Here is an 18,038-nt window from a genome sequence, read left to right as displayed (position 1 = left end):
TGTCGACTTTTTTCCTCTGTAGTGATGAAGGAATCACTAGTCTTGATCCTCTTAAAAGAATTTCTATCTCTTAATTTTTTCCAATACACAGGTCGTTTCTTAACTTGAAAAATTAGGGCTTTAAAATTATGTCAGACTTAGTTTTTCATTTTCCAGTCCTCAGGTTTTGAAATACCTTTTATGTGCTCTTAAATCCTGGTAAACCCTACATTACTATTACTGTTGAATATAACCTGAAGCACATTTGCAGCTCTGTTCTGCTGCTACCTTGATAAAGAAAAACTATGGCTTGTGTGAAGAGCATTTATTAAAAATGCCAGATGAAGTTATACTGAATATAAGAATGAAAATGTGAGACTGCATACATTTAGTAAATTATCAACAATGCAGCAGAAGGTGGGGCCCAAAAAATAACCCACACCTTTTACAAAAGGAAGTTATCCATACCAATCAAACAAAAATAATAATAATATTTAGTAAGGAGGATAGAAGGGGTGGAGGTGGGCAAAACTTCCGATGCAAGCTAATTTGGAGCCAAAATTGAAATATTTAGGATCAGGCTAATGGCCTGAAAATGCTCTTACCGGTATGAGTATAAAAACCCCAAAAGACCCTTTAAATCCTCATACTGTACAAATATGACTAATTAAATGTAACATAGTAGAAAACTATATAATACCTAAACTATAAGTATTTAGATCACATAAATTCCTTTATATACATGTACATAAATACACTTATGTGCTCTTAAATCCTGGTAAACCCTACATTACTATTACTGTTGAATATAACCTGAAGCACATTTGCAGCTCTGTTCTGCTGCTACCTTGATAAAGAAAAACTATGGCTTGTGTGAAGAGCATTTATTAAAAATGCCAGATGAAGTTATACTGAATATAAGAATGAAAATGTGAGACTGCATACATTTAGTAAATTATCAACAATGCAGCAGAAGGTGGGGCCCAAAAAATAACCCACAAGAGGAACACTGAACTGCATGAGAAGTGTCCCTCGCCCCACCCAAAAATGTGCTTCGTTTAACAGTAAAGATTCTAGTAGAGAATCAAAATTTAAAGTAGAAATTAGTCTATCCCAACTTATGAAAATATTTCCTAAGAACATTAAGAACAGTGGTTAACAAAATTTACAGCAAAAGAGATGCAATAACATGTGTTAATTTTGACATGCATGCTCACTGTGAAATGAAATACATTGTTATTGTCCTAGATAACCCATTTCAATAATCATAAAGTTTATTAACTAAGACATTTTGGAATGCATCCAAATGTAAAATGTACATGTTTAAACTGAAACAATTGCTGTAACAATGCAAAACAAGCCCCTAAATGTCTATATATCTAAACATGTAAACATCCATGTACACTTCCCTTGACAACCTTAGGTGCCACCTCAGTTAGACACCTCCCAAGCAATGCTAATTAAGTGATCATAAAATATGTCAGCCCTTTTAAAAGCTGGAGGAAAACAATTGTTCTACTGAAAAATATTCTTCACACATTTCTTGCCAAAGAAACAAAATTAAAAACACGTGAACACACCTACATCTTGATGTTAAATACCTTGTAACACCCGTTACACATCTTACAACTTAATCCCAATTACTTTTTCGAATATGGGGGTGCCACCTCAGATAGTCGCCCCTTAATATTAAAATTAAACCTGGAACATGATAAATCTTTGTCATAAGACTTGTTAAAATAAAACCTGAAAAGTATATAAACTATCAAGATGATAAATCATCAACTCGCAACACTTAGAGTCTCATGCCCTATATTGTTAACATCTATTACTTCAATACAATGTACTTCTTCCCACTTTACTCTAATAACACAAAAGGAAATTGCAAGATTTCAACATCATGAAAATAAAGAGCCATCGATAATGGATACTGCCTCAGTCAGTTATCCATTATCAGTAGACCCTATATGACACATATCCTACATTGTATATGTGTTAATCTTGTAAAACAGCAAACCTGACAATATGAGATTTAAACCTCATACAGACACCTGAATGTTAAAAAGACTCAAATACTTAGCCAGTAATAATGGATACCGCCTCAGCCAGTTATCCATTATTACTGGACCCTAAAAAACAAATATCCCAGAACATTATTGTGATATAGAAACTACAATGTTGGAAACAAGGACACCCTGATATATCTCTGAAATGACTCGGAGTGCCATCTTCCCATAACTCTTATTTGTGAATCTGAGAAGCCCTGCAGGTGAGCCTGAGTTGCTGCTCCTATTCTGAAACTGTGTGCTTTGAATTTATGCCTGTCCAACTTTGAGAACTTCAGAGCCGATTTCAGCACCTTGCAGAATTCTGAACGGGATATAGGCCTTCCAGAGCCATAGCAAAACAGAGGTCCATCCTTCACACCTCTCACTTTGAGATAATTCTTCATGATTTGCACAGGACAAAATTTGCGGATTGGCTGAGGTTTGATTTCCAGATGCACAGGATTTTTCCCCAGATTATGCTTGAAGTTGGTCATTGTTATGATCATACAACTTGCTTTGGCTATTGTCTTGAAGGATAAATTACTCAAAAGCAGCAAGTTTGGGTTAGAATGGGAGCGAACTGTGATTTCTCCTACTCGGAGGAAAGCATAAAATGCTATTATAAACATAGCCATGAACAAACATCTTTGGTAACTAGAATTGGCTACATGAGGCACGGCTACTAAAAGGTTTTCCAGGATATCCAGAGTAATAGGCTGCCTCACATCAGGAGAGCTGGCCAGACGCTTTGCCCCACTTAACATTTTCTTTAAGAAATGATTTGAAAAGTCTGGAATATTAGACATTTTAAAATAATATGCCAGCGCTGCCAAGTATGTTGTTATCGAGCTTGGTGCTTTGCCTATACTAAATAGATAGGAAACGAAACTAATAATGTGTTCGAGAGAAACATCCTTAATACTGCATGTATTGTAATAACTTTGCATGAATGTCTGAAAACAATTTAGGGCCTGCTTGTAGACAATCTTTGTATTAGGGGCTAAAGCTGCCTCAATCAAGGTAACAGCTGTGTTTTGGATAGCTGCAAAAGGTGGCTTGGTATGGCTGTTGGTTCGTCCTCGCTGTCCAATGACACCTCCAGAAATTTTTTGACCTGTAACCGTGAAAGTAAATCAGGTAGAGTATTGAACAAACCTGGAATGTGTTCTGCAGAAAACAATATATTGTACTTCATAAGTGCCAACACTAGTCTTCTAACCAAAATCATGATTTTCGAATCCTTTGATGTCTGTGCATTTACTATGTTGACCACTGCAGCATTATCAGAATGGAAAATCACACATGAATTCTGCAAAACGCGGCCCCATACTTCCACAGCTACAACAATTGGAAATAATTCTTTCAGAGTAATATTATATTCTTTCATACTCTCTGGCCAAGCTCCATAGAACCATTTTCTTCCAAACACAGCTCCAAAACCCCAAGAGCCAGCAGCGTCAGTATATAAATGTAACTGCTCTGATGTCTTCCAAATGTGTTTAAACAATATGGATTTCCCATTGAAATGAATGATGAATAATGACCAAGCCGCTAAATCTTGCCTACTCTCTTTAGTAAGATCCTTGTGATGATGTGGCTTTGCAATACCTTTAGTAAGGTCTATAGGTCGTCTTAAGAAAGTGCGTCCTGGTATAATCACAAGACATGCAAAATTAAGCAGTCCTATTAAAGACTGAAGTTCTCTTAGGCAAACTTTGCGTTTGTATTTCACTGCATCTATCGCTTTTTGTAGCTTAACCAATTTGTCCTCAGGAAGCCTAATCTCCATCGCCACAGTGTCAATCTCAATACCCAAGAACACTAAATTTGTATTTGCCTGAAATGTCTTTTCCTCCTTAAATAAACACCTAAGCTCTTACAAATAAGTCTGCAAACTAACAAACTCTGATTACAAATTTCTGATCCAGGTGGACCGATAAATAAGAAATCATCCAAAACATGTACTATGTGTGGAATGTGACCCTTTACCCTACCAATCCATTCTAGTCCTGAGGAAAATTTCTCAAAAATAGAACAAGAACTAGCGCAACCCATAGGTAAGCATTTATCAAAGTAAAAGCAACCATCCCAATTCATGATCCTCTCTGCAAACAGGTACGATGCGAAAAGCTGATTCAATGTCAGTTTTGGCAATCAGGCAACCCTTACCCAATGAAACAATAATATTCATAGCATCATCAAGAGTAGCATAATGGACTTTTGTAAACACTTCTGGTATAAAATCATTACTAGAACTGTTTTCAGGAAAAGATAAATGGTGTATGAGCCTAAACTGACCCTCTTCTTTTTTTGGCACAATACCAATAGGGGAAATTTGGAGATTATCAAAAGGGAGTGTAACAAAAGGTCCCACTATTCTGTGAGCCTCGAGCTCTTTTTGTAGTTTTTTGTTCACAATAACAGGGTTCTGCAAAGCCGACAAAAGATTTTTAGATGACCTGAATTGTCTTGGTCCCTCATAATGCAATTCAAACCCGTAAGTAAAACCTGCCACCAGATAATCTGCCATAGCAGTATCATAGCCCTTTAAAAAATACTTCAAAACTTCGGGTCTTACTGGGGTTACAATTTCATTGTTGTTTTGTTGTTCCCAAAGAGGAGTTGACACTTTGGTTCTTAACGACTGCTTGGGTTCTGCATTTTGTTTTAGGGTGTTTTTTCTTACATTCTGTACAGATGTGCTGAAATTTGCAGCGCTCAAGCTTGCAACCTCCCTCTCTATTGTAAGACCAGCAGATACCTCTTGGTAATTGGTTTGTAAAAGCTGATCTTTGTCCAGGCCTTGTACGAAAGGAACGAAAGGACTGCTTGTTTTCTTGTCTGGATCTCTGGGCCTGCAGCATGAACTCTACATTAATTTTACCCCATGGAGTACCCCTTATCTGTCTATCCATTCTTATTTGCTTATCATATGTTTGCCATGACACATTTCCCGATGCAGCCATGTCACGTACTGTCTCTGCATGTTTTATGAGATTTGGTGTTGCATTTGGAAATTTCTCAGCATATATGGCAACAAAGCGCAAGAAAGCTGTCGTCCATTGAAAAATGGAGTTAATAGACTGTTTGGCCTTTTTTGGTACTACCGATATGTTGTCATTCTTCTCGAGTTTAAATGTATAGTTGCTACTCTCTGGACCAGGAACCAAGTTATTAGGGAGCAGTACCGCGAGATCAATAAACTGATCCTCCCATATTTTCTGTTTCAACTTCTGAGGAACCATAGCCGAAATAGGGGTTGACCAAGTAAAAGTATCTATTGCCTCACTGGAAGCATACTCATCATTTGACCTTTCTATCTCTTTAAATGTAATCTCTGAATCAGACTCACCATCCAAACTCTGGGGGGACTCGCTCCTGTCTGGAATGGCGGGGACAGCTCTGTCCTCTAATGCTTCCAACACCGCCTGTGTTACTCTCTCTACCAATGTTTCCTCCTGATGATCAGAGCTCTGATCTTTTTTGGACTTTGCTCCTTTTCTTTCCGCCGAACCAGCTCTTTTTCTTTTCACACCAACTTTTGGTCTAGGCATCATGCTGTAAAAAACTGTACCCTACAGCTGAAGTTTTCTATGACTTAATGTAACCAACCCTTATTCTTGATACATTGCCTTATCAATAACAGTAAATTCCTACAGGATCTAAAACCCAACTTGAACTTTATCCTAAACCCCAGTGAGTCCTTCCAATGTGTGAACAGAGATTAAAATTTTTGGATTTATTTGTGCCTATTCATGCCTTTTAACAATTGGAATCACACCATCAAACCTAAATTTATAATACATCAAAAATTTTATGTCATTCAGTAATGACTTAAACCATTGAAAAATGTAATGTAAGTACAAAAGTAATGGCAAGTACATGTACATTGGCTCCGTTAACCACAAGTTTCTGACCTACAATCCAAAGCACAAATATGCTAAACCAAATATGCTATTAAACACATATCCCATGATTCAAAATAATGGTTACCAAACATATATATTAAACCAAACTTTTAGAAATTGATAACCTACAACTATACCATACATGTAGACCTAGCAGCTTACCATAAAAGAACTCAAAATTTAAACCTATCTATACATCTTTGTTCACAAAGCTAACCAAACTTGTACTGCAAACTCAATAAGCATGTAAAGTATGTATAACTCACCCCACATTAAGGTAACCACCTAACACTCAACCATGTAGAAGCTAATTATCTTAACACCTCATAGACTAGTCACACTGGATATGATAACTGATCACTAAGCCATATGGTGACCAATAAGTTAACATATCGTAACACCACCACACTGGATATAACATCATAGGTAAACCGCCAAACATAATCCAACTACATCAGATATTACAACGTTGCACCTAAACCATAAAGGGGCTCCTTGGTAAGCCATATATCATAATCCAACCGTACTGGACATGACAACATAGCACCCAACCATAAGGGGGCTAAATGGTTACCAGAAGATCCAAGCATGCTGGACATAACAACATAGCACCCAACCATATAGGGGCTCTTTGGTAAGCCATACACATGTATATCATAATCCAACCAGACTGGATATGAAAACATAGCACCCAACCATATAGGGGCTAAACGGCTACCATATGATCCAAGCATACCGGATATTACATAACATAGCACCCAACAAACTAGGGGCTATTTGGTTTACCAAGTATCATAGTCCAACCATGGGGGATATCACCATATAACACCCAATAGTATAGGAGCTAAACCGTCCATCATATATTAGTACATACAGATATTGGCCAAAACAACTAACCTACACTCAAGCCTATAGCAATGGACCATGCGCAACACCTGAGTCCAAACGATAGTAAATATTTTGTATCAAGCACATGAACAATATGATTAAAGTCATTACAATTTAACCCTACTTGGTATAATACCTATGTTCAGTGTATGTCGTACTAGAACAAACTGCGAATATCAACTGTGAATCTAAACTTATATATTTAAACCCTTTATGTTTGTGACATTTTATATACTATTTTTCTCCAGCACTAACACCGAGCTTTCATTTTCCACAAGCTAATGAAGCTATAGACTATTAAGTCCTGAAACCACTGATGCTCTGACACTGTTGTAATACTTAGGGTAGCCCTGAGTCTCATTCAAATGCACACCATCCTCACAAAAAAACCATAGCTTTATTTTCAGGTGACCAAAAGCCAGCATGGCGCCAGAATCTGACTCCTGACAAAAAATCTCTTCCTAGCCTCTCATCCAAAAGCCTGTTAACTAAATCTACCCTAGAATTGGACCACTCTGAGTCAACAGCAAATCTACCTGGTTTAGTGGGAGGCTTCCTGTGCAGGATTTGGTATACGCAAACTCTGCGCACTCCCCGACCTCGAAGCATCTCTGTAAAGTCAACTATTTTATCAACTAAATTATGTACTTCTACATCAATACTGCAGAGATCGTTAGAGCCTATTTGCAAACACACTAAAGCTGGTTTAAACTTATCCACCTCCCGGATACCTCTCTGAGAAAGTCTATCAATCGTGCAACCCGAATAACCTCTGTACACAACGTGTTCACGGTTAAGTCCTAAGTTAGGTCTAAAATTCACTGAGTGATTCAAAAACCTATGCAAGCGCACGATGAATGAATGTCCGAGAAACAAAATTGTAATCTGCATGTCCCCAAAAAATTTAGATACTCACAAAAAAGAACAACACCTGCCAAATCTTCCGATGCAAGCTAATTTGGAGCCAAAATTGAAATATTTAGGATCAGGCTAATGGCCTGAAAATGCTCTTACCGGTATGAGTATAAAAACCCCAAAAGACCCTTTAAATCCTCATACTGTACAAATATGACTAATTAAATGTAACATAGTAGAAAACTATATAATACCTAAACTATAAGTATTTAGATCACATAAATTCCTTTATATACATGTACATAAATACACTTATCATTTACTGTGCATTCCGCAACGTCCAATAAAGTAACAGTTTTTGTGCAACAAAGTTAGCATATTCTTCTCCTATTTTCTCTTCTTTTGACCCATTCTTATCGGTTTGTATATCTGGTCTTATAGTCAGCTAGGTTATCAACTCCTTCTTATATTTGACCTTAAAATCATATGCTTGCGAACGCAAACGCCATATTTCAATCCTTATAGGCGGTTTTGATTTCGGATTGTTGAATATACTTTCTAGCGGCTTATGGTCAGTAATTAACCAATGCAAACCTGGATCCGTGTACGTACGAGTGAAAAAAAGTTCGCAGCTCCAAACGATGGCCAAAGCTTCTCTTTCTGTTCGTGAATAACGTTGTTCTAATCGGTCAATGATCTGCTTGCAAACGTAACAATTTTTTTTCTTCCTGGGAAAGAATAGCTCCAAGTTCATGGGAAAGAATAGCTCCAAGTTCAACTGGGCTTGCTTGTACAACTGTATGAACAACTATTTTAGTTGATTTGTTCTGGTCATAGTATGACATAACGGTATAAATTTTAAGTGAATTCTTTAGTTTTTCAAACGCCAACTGTTGTTTTGTTTCCCACTTCCATGCCGTATTCTTCTGTGTGCGAATTTTAATTGGTTGCGTAATTGTTTAGTAATCTTGATCTTGAATAAATCTATAGACACAAAATTTGTCATTCCAAAAAACCTTTTCACTTCACTTATGTTAGTCCGACTCTTTGCTGATTCAAAAGCTTGAATCTTAGCTGGATCAGCTGAAATGCCATCTGCAGAAAGTACATAGCAGAAGAAAGCTTTTGTTTGTTAAATTCACATTTTGCTCGATTAAGTGCCGTTCTTTAACGCGTATCATGTTGTTCTTATGTTTCCCCATACACTATGATGTCGTCACTCATATTCTTTACGCCTTGTAAGCCTTTGAGTGATTCAATAACAATCCTTTGAAAATTTTCAGCAGCTGATGAAATGCCAAAGTTGAGACGTTTATTGAGACGCCAGTTGAGAGGCGCAGTCCTACGTGAGTTGTGAATGTCGTTATGTATCTTGATTGCTCTTCCAATTCAATTTGGTGATACCCTGCATTCATATCCAATTTTGGGAAGATTTTGGCTCCATTTAAATCATGAATTATGTCTTCCACTGTAGGTATGATGTGTCTTGTTCTTCGAATTGACTTATTTGGTAAACGCATATCCACGCACATCCTAATTATATCTGGTGGGTTTTCGGTTTGGGTGCAACAATAATTGGTGAAACTGAAGGTGTATGGCCTTCTTCTTTCTCAATGATGTCGAGATCCTCAAGCCTTTTTAATCCTGATTTTACTGTTTTACGTAAATGGAAAGGTATCCGTCGGTGAGGCTGAAAAGTAGGTTTGATGCTTTTATCGATATGAATTTCTCACTCTAACATCTTTCATTTTTCGAATTCCTTGAAGCATGTCAGCAAACTCTTCACATATTTCATTCACATCTGTTGACAAATGAATCATACCAAGATCAATGGAACTTTGGTATCCTAGGAGTGTACCACAGTTTCGCTCGACTTCATAGAATTTTTCAACAGCTGTTTTGGACTTTGTTTCAATGGTTGCAGTGAAATATTATAACGTTTTTATGTCGTTTTTACAACCATATGCAAAATTCCTTGTACTTCATCTGCTCAGTTTAGGTTTTGGATGTAGTTTGAAAAATATTACCTCTTCCAAAATGTTTACACTTGACCCCATGTCAATCAAAATGTGAAAGCGTTGTTCATTAAGCGTAACATTTGGCATTGGCTATTTTGTTGTAGTGTTGTTTCTGACACTGAATACGTATCCATCATCTTCAGCACAGTCCTGGATTTGTTTGACATGTTTTTTCTCAAACTGGAGTTTTAATTTACAATAAGCAGCGAAGTGATTTTCTCGTCCACAGTTACTACTACAAATTTGTTTGTATGCTGGACATTTTGTTTTGTAGGGGTATTAGCCGCCACAGATATAACATTTAGGACTATGTCTATAAGTACCTTTTGTTCTCAGCTCTGAATTCCACCTTGCTTTCCACTGATGAGTTCTTTGTCCTGATTCCTTTTGGTATATTTTGTTAACGCTAGAACTGTTATTTTCAAATCCCGATGCCTGTTTTTCCACCAGTTCTAATGTTTTTACAGTTTTAGTAGCTAGCTGAGTGTCATCTTCCTACTAAGCGCTTTTCTTCTAAATTTGGATGATGTGCAGCTCTGTATGATCTGAGACTTGATCTCACTACCATTGTCTGCAAATTCACATTTTGTGGCGAGTTGTCTCTATCGGATGTGATATGTGTCCACCGTTTCACCTTCTGATTGTTTTGTTTGTCGGAAACGTACCGCTCGTATTCCTTGTTCACTTTTGATTCAAAGTTGTGTTTCAACGCATCTTTTGCTTGGTCATAACTCTCGTCATTCCCAGTATTGGAATATGTATCAAAAATGTCATAGACATCCTCGCCAGCGTAATGAAGGAGTAGCGCACGTTTTCTCTTGTTTTCTGTGATTTTTATTCCAACAAATAAGTTTTCCTGTCTCTGTACCCATTTCTGCCATCGGGTACCTTTTGATCCCTCAGCATGTACAGGAATATTAGGAAAACTGGCAATCCAGATTCTGCCATTGTGTTTTCCTTGCAACGTGCATATTACACTAATTGTACACAAAGAACAAGGTACACTTAGTATATCATTTTGGCCTATAAAAATCATAAAAAATGAAGCAGCAGCTAAACTGTCAACATCCCCCGAAGTTAATTTTGGACAACCCCCGTGCTTGAAACATGCATGGGAAATGGCGCCAAAACGTCACATATCCAAATTATAAATTCCAAACTTAACCCGGATTTCACTTTTTGGCAAAAAACTACGAATTTACACACTCGTATGTAAATATTTTGATATGTGCACAGGCAACGCGATAGATAATACTTGTATATGTCAAAGCTATTGCAATGACAAGTCGAAAAAAACATATTTCGTAAATCGCGTTCGCTGTGCTCATAGTGAAATTTAAACTTTTGTCATTTCCGGAACAAGTCCCATGGCTTACATTTTTAATGAAAATTCGCCAAATTATGTACCATTGGATCTACAATCGCTGCATTTCAAGTACAAATGTAGCAGTAATCCAAATTTTAAAAATATAACGTTATTTGATTAAATAAATGCAAAATCGTAATCATTGTAATTCGGAATTTTTAATTTCGTTCGGCGGTTTCTGTCGTAGCGTACCAGACGACAAGTTCGACAATCGCAATGAATAGATTAAATGAATAATGGTGCAGTGATTGACGGAACTATACGATACGTAGACATATTCAACGCAACTGGTGTACCACTGTGGGATTGTATTAGGTAAGGATTGATTGGCGATCTTGTGAAAACAATGAAAGCAGCAAAATGCATTTTAATCCGAGATTCCTCTGACTTGGAACCCTGACCAGACGCCGCTAATTTTTTGGCGTGTGTTGTGGAGATAGGGATGAAAAACAAACAAACTAGTTGCCACTGTATAAAGATATGTCATTTTTCATGTCCCTTTCACCAGAGATATAAATAACATCTTCGCTTTCACGTAAAAGGCCTATCTGATTCTGGAAATATGATAAAAATATTTTTTTTTGTAGGCCCAGTGATGCTATTTTTGATTGAATACATGAATATATTCATGCAAAACTATCAGGTGTGAAAGCACGTATTAAGGCATATGTGGCATGTTTCTGCTAGGCATAAGGGAAACTGCCCAACCACATATGCAGTAGCCAAATCAAGACTATTTCATATAATTTGACCAGAATTTGCAATATGACAATCTACAGATGCGTACTATCGATATTAATACTACAGTTACCGCATGATTGTGAGGGAGATACAGAGATTTATTTATCCAGGGAAAATCATATTTCTCAAGGGCAATGCCAAAGGGAAATATGGTTTTCCCTGGATGAATGAATCTTTGTATCTCCTGAATGTTCCTGCATTTTTATACCAAACAACAGGCGATGGTTCTGAACGGTTTTATGCTATTGGAAAGCAATAACTTGGTAAATGTTACATGTAACTGGTTTCTTTCTGTTAGTTTTCTGATATAAAAGGTATTTGTAGCGATTTTTTAAAAATAATTTTTCACGTTTGATTCCATCGTATGCATGCTCATCCTCAGGATTTTTCATATGTATAGAATAAAAAAATCAAAATAAAAAAAATTGTTATCTTCACTTTTGCCACATATAATCTATAATTACAATATAATCACATTTTAACTGAAAATGTAAATGCTAATAAATATGAACAGATGTTTGAAGCCATGTAAGTAATAGTACATTTTTCTACATTCTACAGAAATCAGATGTTCATGTTTGTGGAACTTTGCCAGTGTTCAGAGGTCAAATTAAGTTTATTTCCATAGTGATGATGAAGAAATAGCAATTAACAGAGGTACGATAAAATATCTTAATAGCAATTATAATTTAATACCTGCAAGATTTGATGTTGATGTTTGGATTGAATCCTTTTTTAATTTCTTCATAATTTTACCATTTATTTTATATTATTTAAATACCGATATTAAGTGTCCTCCATGCAGCTTGATAAATGTTAATAAAGCAACATAAACCAATGTATAATCATAATGCAAAGATATGGTCTATTCTAATATGTGTACAACTTAATAGTGAAAGAAAAAAATCATTTTTGGAGGGGGGGATATGAAATTTAAAAATTTTGCGCAAGTCAATGAAAATATTAGTTCCTGCTGAACTAGAACCCAATATCTTGGGGTCCAAAGGATTGGCAGTCGGATGACTAATCTTTGGAATGTCAAGTAATACACTTGAACCGATTGATATTTTATTTAGAACAATATGTTGAATTTGCATGTTGAATGCACTTCTAAAAAAGTACGGGTCACTAGGTGTGGAGGAACCTTAAAGATATTAAATTGAATTTCTTTAAAAAATTTCTACGGAAAGTTCTTTCATCATTACAGATATTAAATGTACATCTGTCATAATGTAGCATTATTATACTTGTACAATAATGTGACTGTGTGTGTTTAATGACTTTTTAATATATTTTTAGAATGCCTAAGTTCTACCCCTGCTTGCTGTGCTCCAAAAGAACATCACAACAGGACAGATACAGGATAAAGAAGGAGCATGCAGACTTCATCAAGAGAAGACTCCGTATGGATATTTCTGATGACAGCATGCTGTGTAGAAAATGTCGTCACATGTGTGAAACAAAATCGACAAGGGATTCTATTTGCAACAGCCCTGAGCCAAACAAAATACAGAAAACATTATCAAAGCAGAGTATAAAGAGCCCTCCTTCAGTAACACTGTCCATTCCAAGTACTTCTACAAGTCATGCCAACTGTGTAATATGTAAAAAGCCAGGGCCAAAGCTTGTTGTTGTTCCTGAAAACACTCGTGTAAATGTATTCATCCAAAAAGAAACATTTGTTCCACCTGGTTCTAGATGCTGTCCTAAACATATATCTGATGGAGATCTCAACACTGAGGTATTGCATCTGTTGAAACAAACAAGTTCTGTCTCCAATGTCAACAGGACCACCATTGTTGGAGTTTTAAAACAAACGAGGGAGGTAGCAATCCAAAATCAGAACAAGAGACTGAATTTTGATGATCCACATGGAATGGAAAATGAAGATTACTACAATCTAACAGGTGTTACAAAGGATCAGTTTGATGAATTGATGACGTATTTGGTGGAGACCAACTTAAGATCATCCAAGAACAGAAGTACTAGAACATGTGTAGCATTATTGTTGACGAAACTTAGATGTGGTTTAAGTAATCAACTACTTGGAACCTTATTTGGAATGAAAAAATGGCAGGTATGGACATGTTAAGTGAGACACTACATTTAAGATTTCTAATTATTTTATCATACATAAAAAATAAAAACTCGTACGTGATTGAATGTACATTAATTGAAACTGTGTTTTCTATTTCCAGGTTAGACGTGCTGTTATATCTGCGAAAAATGCTTTGATGGAAGATTTTGTGCCAAACCATTTGGGGTTCTCTCACATATCAAGGGAGGATGTCATTAATCACCATACTCGTCCCCTTGCCAAAGAACTTCTATGCAGCATGTCAGATAATCCAGTCATTCTTGTACTCGATGGGACTTATATATACCTCCAAAAAAGCGGAAACTTTTCTTTCTCACGTCGTTCCTACAGCACTCACAAACACCGGCCATTAGTTAAACCTATGATGATTGTATCAACTTCTGGATATATAATTTCTGTATTAGGTCCCTATCTGGCAGATTCCAAAAATTCTGATGCAAAGATTTTAAGTCACATGATCCAGACAAATGTAGAGGACATTAGGAAATGGGTAGAAGAAGACGATATTTTTATTGTCGACAGAGGTTTCAGAGACGCAGAAGCTTTGCTAGATGACTTGGGGATACATGTTGAAATGCCATCCTTTCTGACTCGTCATTCAAAGCAACACTCAACAGAAGAAGCCAATACAACCAGATATGTGACCAAGGTACTTGTATAATATAACATGCTACAATATAATATTGATTCAATCTGTTTATTTTGTTGCAGGTCACTTTTTTTAAATTTTAAGCTTAAAATGTTATCTCTGTGTTTTAGTACTGTAAATTTTAAGCTTAAAATGTTATCTCTGTGTTTTAGTACTGTAAATTTTAAGCTTAAAATGTTATCTCTGTGTTTTAGTACTGTAAATTTTAAGCTTAAAATGTTATCTCTGTGTTTTAGTACTGTATCATATACATGTGCAGATGTGTTGTGAATCCGAAGATAAAGATATAACAAACTTTTCCTTTTATGTACATTGCACTACAGTAAAACTCATGTTTATATCAAACACACATAATTATATGGATTTCTTGGATATAACGAGGTTTTTATTTGAGTCCCCAGCACTTATTTTTTTAAAAATTGTTATACGTATATTACGATTAACGGATATAACAGAGTGAATTTGTTGCCCCTACGACTTCGTTATAACCGAGTGTTACTGTATATTTAACTTGCATGCATGTGTAATATATATACATATTCATAGTATGTGTTGTGTGTTACAGCTTAGATGGGTTGTCGAGTCAGTGAATGGCAGGCTCAAGACATGGAATTATTTGAGCAGGACCATCCCGAATACACAGATACCACATATTGGAGATTATGTCCGCATAGTAAGTGCAATCTGCAATAAGTTTAGACCAGACTTGAGCACTGGAATTGAGGAGGAAGATGTTGCCATGGCTGCAAAAATGCGATTTCTTGCAAACGGAGTGAATGAGTTAAAGGATTATGTTGAGACATGTGGTGAGCATCATCTTTTATTTTGATTATGTTTTCTCACAAGGTTGTGGCAGAATTTTCAATTATAAAAATTGGTTGAGAATAAATTGAACGTCCATTTGAAAATAATATTTTTAAGGTTTAGAGAAGCGGAGCATGAGATGGAAGAAGATGGACTCCGATGATGTAGTCTTCCCTCATTTGACAGAGGAGGAAATACGCCAGTTAACCTTGGGTGTGTACCAAATAAGATTGGCAAAGTCATATGCATATGAACATTTTATGGAAGGAAGGTATGAAATTTTCATCAGTGATGACTTTGATGGAATCCTCTGTGCCAAGATTCAAAGTAGACACATTTCCGCAAAGAAATACTTACTTTGGATAAGACATGATGATATCAGTATCAAATCTTGGTTTTGCAAATGTAAAGTTGGTACAAGAGTTGTGGGCATGTGTGCTCATATTACCAGTGTGATTTGGTTCTTGGGTCTTGCTCGTCATGAGGAAAGTGGTGTCTGTGGTGTGCGCGATTGGTGTAGTTCTGTTGAGGATGCTGCTGCACTCCCAATTGATGAATCAGAGAGTGAGGAAGAAAATGAAGAAAGATGTTCCATAACAGAAGAGGAGTGAATTTCAAAGTGACTCATCAGTCAATAAATGCATAATAATTTCAAACTTTTCAGAACTATTGTCCAACATTACATGTAATCTATCTATAGGCAATTTCTAGTACAGGCATTGTGAATTGAAATGATCGGCCTTTCTGTTCTTTTTTGATTGATTTACAATGTATTGTTCTGTTATTTAAAGTTTATTGTCAAAATTTAATCAGTTTTTAAGTTTAAATTATGTACAGTAAAAAGGCAACTCCAGATGATAATGATAAATGTACAAAACATGTTTGATAGGAGAATTTTTCTGAAATTTAGTGTATAACATTATATCTGTAAAAATTTGTGATGATTACAAAGTACCTGAATGTGTAGATTGCTGTTCCCAGTTCATACTTAAATGCAAGTATATTGTTGATTGATTTATTTCTACAATTATTTTGATTGAAATTTAAGATCTTAAGCAAATCATTTCATGACAGAGTTGCAATATCAAATGATTTATTGTATGAATATTGACAACCATTACATAAAACCATATATGTGTAAAATAAGGATGTCAGAATCACATTGTCTAGAGGCGTATTTAGTAATGACATGCTCTCTGATTTCTAGCTGTATAAAGTATAATGGACGTGCTTTTCAATAGTTGATACTGTATGTATACAAAAAATATTTTCAAACACTGTATACATTTTGTTCATAATTGTGTCTCATTGTCTGGTATTGAAGAAATGCAATATTGGGATCACCTCATTTTCTGTTACCCCACTATTTATATGCTTGTCTATCTTTTAACTTGTGAAGTATACTACTCTCATTAATACATAGCTTATCTTTACTATAAAATTAAAGATATTTTAGAGTTAAATATTTTCAAAACAATTCATATCAATATTACCTATTTTGGGGCATTGTACCACTGTATTTGAGATCAAACTGTAAAAATGAACAATGTGTTATACTTTGAAAATAATATTTTAATTAAACCTCCATGGAGTCCAGAACACTATCAATTTATTTTAGTTTTGTTTTATTGTGATTACAATCATTGCATGTAATAATTTAAACCAATACTTCACACCAGCTTTCATTGAATATTATTGACAAATGTTAAGTAATAGGAAATTTTGTATTTAAGTGCATAAAGGTCAAATATGATGTGTATACATACAAGTGTTTCTCTTTTTAATTTAACAATAAATATATACCGGTATAAGGTCTTTGATACAAATACAGAACTGTTCATGGGATACTTTTATCAATGCAAATATAAGCCAACTCGTCAAATAAAGTACATTGATCTGTCCTAAGTTCTCTTGTAAAATGCGCCATGGATTTGGTGAGGACTTCAGCAGACATTAACAACTAAGGAAATTGCAATATTTGCAAGCAAATGTTATATAATCATACAATGTATAAATATTTAAAAAAAAACCCATCTATTTCAAGTTATTAAAAGTCAAAGGAATCAATCTACAACTCTTGATTATGGTCCTTTTTTACCCCCCCCCCCCCCCCCACTTTGGACTGTGAATAGTTAACTCCTTGGGTAGCCAAATGAAAACATGTACAGTTTTATATTGTAGTTAAAACTGCACAATTGTGTAATGTGCACCCAGGTATCAATTTATTAAAAAGTTTTTGATTTAATTTATTTCGTTGAATATTTGAGAAGAAAGCGAATTTTATTGCCATTTAGGGCATTAACGTTACATAACGTCATAATTTTGCATGTCATCTTTCTTTCCGGGTATCTCAAAAACTATTAGTGATACAAAGATAATATTACTATATATAGAAAGCCCATGTCCTAGAGAGTATTTGGACCAAAATTTTTTAACCTCTGAATATAGGCCAAATATGACCCTAAGTGTACCTTGTTCTTTGAATATACATCTTTGTCGCCATGTAAAATTGCTGAGTATTGGCACAAAGATAACACATGTGGTGGGTTCTAATGTTACATTTATTCTGACTAAATTTTCACACCGATTAATACTTCCCCGTGTATTCTAATATTCATAATGTAAATATATATGTTGGTTTCAGCTCCATAAATATACAGCAAGCACTAACTGCTATTTGGCTG

General features: G+C 35.5%; 2 protein-coding genes across 3 annotated transcripts; one reads left to right on the top strand and one right to left on the bottom strand.

Annotated features, from left to right (window-relative positions):
- Positions 1-1,351: 1,351 nt before the first annotated feature.
- On the bottom strand, positions 1,352-7,756 carry LOC128164932 (uncharacterized). 2 transcript variants are annotated; one of them, XM_052829044.1, is made up of 2 exons: positions 5,380-6,235; positions 1,352-3,141 (listed from the first exon to the last, which is right to left on the bottom strand). In XM_052829044.1, exons 1-2 carry the CDS (start codon positions 5,582-5,584, stop codon positions 2,150-2,152), a joined length of 1,197 nt encoding a protein of 398 aa, XP_052685004.1. In that variant the 5' UTR covers positions 5,585-6,235; the 3' UTR covers positions 1,352-2,149. The 2 variants fall into 2 exon arrangements, with proteins under 2 accessions (XP_052685004.1, XP_052685003.1); XM_052829043.1 differs by lacking the exon at positions 1,352-3,141 and adding an exon at positions 7,740-7,756 and having other exon boundaries at positions 4,172-5,585.
- A 2,936-nt stretch (positions 7,757-10,692) lies between these two features.
- Positions 10,693-17,828, top strand: LOC128164928 (uncharacterized). Its single transcript, XM_052829040.1, has 6 exons — positions 10,693-11,377; positions 12,365-12,460; positions 13,103-13,880; positions 14,002-14,550; positions 15,116-15,356; positions 15,472-17,828. The coding sequence occupies exons 3-6, from the start codon at positions 13,104-13,106 to the stop codon at positions 15,963-15,965; spliced, it is 2,061 nt and encodes a 686-aa protein (XP_052685000.1). The 5' UTR covers positions 10,693-11,377; positions 12,365-12,460; position 13,103; the 3' UTR covers positions 15,966-17,828.
- The last annotated feature ends 210 nt before the right edge of the window (positions 17,829-18,038 follow it).

Source organism: Crassostrea angulata, chromosome 10, assembly GCF_025612915.1.
Source record: "Crassostrea angulata isolate pt1a10 chromosome 10, ASM2561291v2, whole genome shotgun sequence".
Classification (NCBI taxonomy): Eukaryota; Metazoa; Mollusca; class Bivalvia; order Ostreida; family Ostreidae; genus Magallana; species Magallana angulata.
The sequence above is the reverse complement of the archived record's forward strand: the minus strand, read 5'-3'. Positions and strand labels throughout refer to the sequence as shown.

Excerpts from the sequence above, each read along its gene's own strand:
- LOC128164932 (XM_052829044.1), bottom strand. The coding sequence starts at position 5,584 with ATGATGCCTAGACCAAAAGTTGGTGTGAAAAGAAAAAGAGCTGGTTCG. Across the intron at positions 3,142-5,379 it reads GTCCCCCCAGAGTTTGGATG|GTCAAAAAATTTCTGGAGGT; the intron begins GTGAGTCTGATT and ends TCACGGTTACAG.
- LOC128164928 (XM_052829040.1), top strand. The coding sequence starts at position 13,104 with ATGCCTAAGTTCTACCCCTGCTTGCTGTGCTCCAAAAGAACATCACAA. Across the intron at positions 13,881-14,001 it reads TTGGAATGAAAAAATGGCAG|GTTAGACGTGCTGTTATATC; the intron begins GTATGGACATGT and ends TTCTATTTCCAG. Across the intron at positions 14,551-15,115 it reads CAACCAGATATGTGACCAAG|CTTAGATGGGTTGTCGAGTC; the intron begins GTACTTGTATAA and ends TGTGTGTTACAG.